General features: G+C 38.9%; 1 protein-coding gene across 1 annotated transcript; it reads right to left on the bottom strand.

Moving 5' to 3' along the window:
* Positions 1 to 548: 548 nt before the first annotated feature.
* On the bottom strand, positions 549 to 1394 carry LOC130980936 (uncharacterized). Its single transcript, XM_057904577.1, has one exon. The coding sequence runs from the start codon at positions 1392 to 1394 to the stop codon at positions 549 to 551; it is 846 nt and encodes a 281-aa protein (XP_057760560.1).
* Between the last annotated feature and the right edge of the window lie 3552 nt (positions 1395 to 4946).

Here is a 4946-nt window from a genome sequence, read left to right as displayed (position 1 = left end):
CAGCCGGTGAAGAGTTGATAGGTTCTCTCCCCATTACCGACCAGAACAGCCCGGTTTTTTGCCGTAAGCCACGCTGAGTTGCGGTGTTAAACATGCCGCTAAGGCCCTTTAGATGGAATTCAAGTTAACAAGATCCTTCTCCGCTCCCCGTTGTTTCAAAATTCAGCTCCTCCTCTTCTTTTCGGCGTCTCTGCTCCTCCTCAGCTGCCTTCCTCCTACTTAACTCAGCGACAACTTCATGCTCAATTTTCTCCTGGACGGAATCACCTCCTAGCTCTTGGAACCTATCCAACCTGGTATAAATTGCCACCGCCGCCTTCAACCAAAGGTTGCATGGATACCACGCCTTCTACTTCGCAGCGTCGATACGCCGGTCTCGAGGAAGCAAGGAAACGCTGCTGCTGCTGCTGAGGAGACGGCAACTGCTGCTGATTCAGACCTGGAATAGCTTGATTACCAGACTCCCCGATGCATCCATTTTGGTCCTCAATTGTATGGCACGTTGTTCCTCTTTTATTAAAGCTTAGTTCTTTGTTGATCCTCAAATTTTAATCAAATTGAATTTCGTTTCTGATGATTCTGTGAATGTTTGCAGGTGGTTGAGTGCTCCAATTATGGTGCAATGCCCCTATTTCTGCTGCCTTGGCTATTTCATGGGCGAGGAAATTCCCGTTTCTAGGAGTCCAAGTTAATCCCTTTTCCGGTAATTGTTCCATTAGCATATTAATGTCTTGAAGAATTGCTGAAATTTTCCCTATTGAACCCTTTGATTTAATTGCTTGTATGAGTTTCAAATTATCAGATTCTATTAGAGTCTTTCCCATCTGGAGATTATTAACTATGATTATGGCTTGTCTAATTGCTGTTGCTTCTGCTGCGATGCTTGAATTTGCTTGAATTTTTCCTGTGAAGCCTAATACAATTCTTCCTCTGTTATCCCTGACTACCACAGATATTGCACCAGAACCCTTTTCTTTCCTGAATGCTGCATCGACGTTTGCCTTCAGCCAGCCAGTTGGAGGAGGTCTCCATCTTACCAGGTTTATTCTGTTCTCTTTTTCTCTGATCATCGTTCCTGCTTGTTTTTCTTTTAGTTTCCAGTAAAGATTTTTCATAATATTTGCTTTTTTAATTGTCCACATTGGATTTATTTCTAGATGTTGAAAAAGTTTGTCATTTCTGGTCTTCCATATTTCCCACATCAAGAACCCAAAATTACTGATTCTCTTCTCTTGTTCTTCACCTCCTGCAGCTCTAATTTTTCTTATATTTTCCAATAACCAATTCCCAATAGATGTGACTGTCTCTCTAGTTGGGATACTTTGACATTCAGCCCCAAACCATGTAGCTCTTACCCAATCGCATAGCAAGAAAGCGTGTTCCACTGTTTCCATTTCTTTAGAACAAACTTGACAAATTGGATTTTGTATTATCTTTCTCTTATACAGATTGTGACCCACTGGCAATATATCCTGGCTTGCTCTCCATAGCCATAGGTGAAAATAGTTAAAAGCACAAAAGTGCTCACCTTAGAAATATGTGAGAAACATGCATTTTAACTAATGTTTTAAAATGATCTACAAAGTAAATCATTTTTCAAAGTAGTTTTTCTGTCATCGTCTACAAAGTACAATATAAAGCTACTTAAAAGGGTAACGACATAAATACAAGCAAAAATCACCTGTTCTTTGAGAAGAAATGAGACAAAAATGAAACAGAGGCTTCTAATGGATATTTAATGCACTCTATCCTATATATATGATCCTAAACTCTAGAAAAAAAATGAAGATAGAACGCAAAACGAAGTGGTGAAAAATTTTCTTCTAGCTTTTTTCTTACTTTTCATTATCTTTTAGAAGTCTTCTTTCTTAAAAAGGATCCCAATGTTTTAATGTAGACAATTTATCATTTTATATTTTAGTTTATATTACAGTATTGTAAACCTAAGAATAGTTTTTGTACATTAGGTAACATCTTTGAACTAAATCAGAAATAGAATAAGTTACAAACCGAGTTGTTAAGTTTTAGAACTTCTCAACACTCTTGTGTTAAAATTTTGGAGCCTTTGAACTACACAGATCATTTTAGCAAATTGATTCAATAGTGATCTTGGTGGACGAAATTGTGATTCAACATCCTTAAGTTTGTATGGAATCTATCTTTTGAGCTTTAGTATGAATATACCCTTAGGACACTGTTTATTTTGAGATGAAGGCTTCTAAGGGGCAGCACCTGTGTGAGGTTTTCTTTATTGGAATTCACAACTCCGTTCAACTAACCAGCAAGTGTACTGGGTCGTCCAAGTAATACCTTACGTGAGTAAGGGTCGAATCCATAGAGATTGTTGGTATGAAGCAAGCTATGGTCACCTTGCAAATCTCAGTTAGGCAGATTAAAGGGTAATAGTGATAATTGGATTGTTAAATAAAAAGGAATAATAAAAAGGATAGAGATACTTATGTAGATTCATTGGTAGGAATTTCAGATAAGCGGAATGGAGGTGCTGCAGAGCTCTCGGACGCCTGCTCTCCTATTCCTTCTACTCAATCCTTCTTACTCCTTTCCATGGCAAGCTTTGTATAGGGGTTCACTATCAGCTGTGGCTACTTTCATTCCTCTCGGGGAAATAACCTGTGCGGCTGTCACTCGCACAGCTAACCAGTCTGGAGGCATCACCCATGGTTGATAGCTACATCCCATCCTCGCAGTGAAAGCTAATGCACGCACTCTGTCACAGTACGGCCAATCACCGGTTGGTTCCCGCTCCTACTGGAATAGAATCCCTCTTTTGCGTTTGTCACTAACGCCCAGCAGGTTAAAGTTTGAAGCACGTCACAGTCATTCATGAACGGAATCCTACTCGGAATACCACAGACAAGGTGAGACTTTCTGGATTCCCAGGATCCTACTCGGAACACCACAGACAAGGTTGAACTTTCCGGATCCAGATGAATGCCGCCATCTATCTAGCTTATACCACGAAGATTCTGTTGGGGAATCTCAGAGATACACATTCAAGCCTTGTTGCATGTAGAACGGAAGTGGTTGTCAATCACGCGCGTTCATGAGTGAGAATGATGATGAGGGTTATCTAACTCATCACATTCATCATGTTCTTGAGTACGAATGAATATCTTGGAATAAGAATAGAAGAGATTTGAATAAAAGAAGATAGAATTTCATTAATACTTGAGGTACAGCAGAGCTCCACACCCTTAATCTATGGTGTGCAGAAACTCCACCGTTGAAAATACATAAGCATAAGGTTCAGGCATGGCCGAATGGCCAGCCCCCTAAAACGTGATCAATGATCTCCTAAGATGAAGAATAAAACAAAACTGAGACCAAAGATGTCTACTACATTAGTAAATCATCCTATTTATAATAAACTAGCTCCTAGGGTTTACATGAGTAAGTAATTGATGCATAAATCCACTTCCGGGGCCCACTTGGTGTGTGCTTGGGCTGAGCTTGATTTATCCACGAGCAGAGGCTCCTCTTGGAGTTGAATTTCGAGTTATGATGTGCTTTGGGCGTTCAACTCCGGATTATGACGTTTTTCTGGCGTTTAACTCCAGAAAGGAGCGTGTACTTGGCGTTCAACGCCAGTTTGCGTCGTCATTCTTCGAATAAAGTATGGACTATTATATATTGCTGGAAAGCCCTGGATGTCTACTTTCCAACGCCGTTGAGAGCGCGCCAATTGGAGTTCTGTAGCTCCAGAAAATCCATTTCGAGTGCAGGGAGGTCAGAATCCAACAGCATCAGCAGTCCTTTTGTCAGCCTTTTTCAGAGTTTTGCTCAAATCCCTCAATTTCAGTCAGAATTTACCTGAAATCACAGAAAACACACAAACTCATAGTAAAGTCCAGAAATGTGAATTTAACATAAAAACTAATGAAACATCCCTAAAAGTAGCTCAAACTTACTAAAAACTATATAAAAACAATGCCAAAATCGTATAAATTATCCGCTCATCACAACACCAAACTTAAATTGTTGCTTGTCCCCAAGCAACTGAAAATCAAATAGGATAAAAAGAAGAGAATATACTATAAGGTCCAAAATATCACTGAATATTAATTTAATTACATGAGCGGGACTTGTAGCTTTTTGCTTCTGAACAGTTTTGGCATCTCACTTTTTCCTTTGAAGTTCAGAGTGATTGGCATCTCTAGGAACTTAGAATTTTGGATAGTGTTATTGACTTTCTTAGTTAAGCATGTTGATTCTTGAACACAGTTACTTATGAGTCTTGGCTGTGGCCCTAAGCACTTTGTCTTCCAGTATTACCACCGGATACACAAATGCCACAGACACATAACTGGGTGAACCTTTTCAGATTGTGACTTAGCTTTGCTAAAGTCCCCAGTTAGTGGTGTCCAGAGCTCTTAAGCACATTGCTTCAAGAATCAATTCCATGATGTTTTTCAGATCATCAATAACATGTCTCTTTGTTCATCATTCTTTCAAGAACCAACAATTTTAACACTCATAAACAACAAGATCCAAAGACATATGCACTGTTCATTCATTCATTCAGAAAACAAAAGCATTGTCACCACATCAAAATAATTAAACTAAATTCAATAATAATTTCGAAAATTATGTACTTCTTGTTCTTTTGAATTAAAACATTTTTCTTTTAAGAGAGGTGAAGGACTGATGGATTTTATTCATAGTTTTAAGGCATGGTTACATACTAATGATCATGAAATAAAGACACAAAACATAGATAAACATAATAATTAAAAACCGAAAACAGAAAGAAATAAAGAACAAGGAATGAATCCACCTCTAGTGGCGTCTTCTTCTTGAAGGACCAATGATGTTCTTCAACTCTTCTATGACCCTTCCTTGCCTTTGTTGCTCCTCCCTCATTGCTCTTTGATCTTCTCTTATTTCTTGAAGAGTGAGGGCGTGTTCATGGTGTTCCACCCTTAGTT

This window comes from Arachis stenosperma, chromosome 5 (assembly GCF_014773155.1).
Source record: "Arachis stenosperma cultivar V10309 chromosome 5, arast.V10309.gnm1.PFL2, whole genome shotgun sequence".
Classification (NCBI taxonomy): domain Eukaryota; kingdom Viridiplantae; phylum Streptophyta; class Magnoliopsida; order Fabales; family Fabaceae; genus Arachis; species Arachis stenosperma.
The sequence above is the reverse complement of the archived record's forward strand: the minus strand, read 5'-3'. Positions and strand labels throughout refer to the sequence as shown.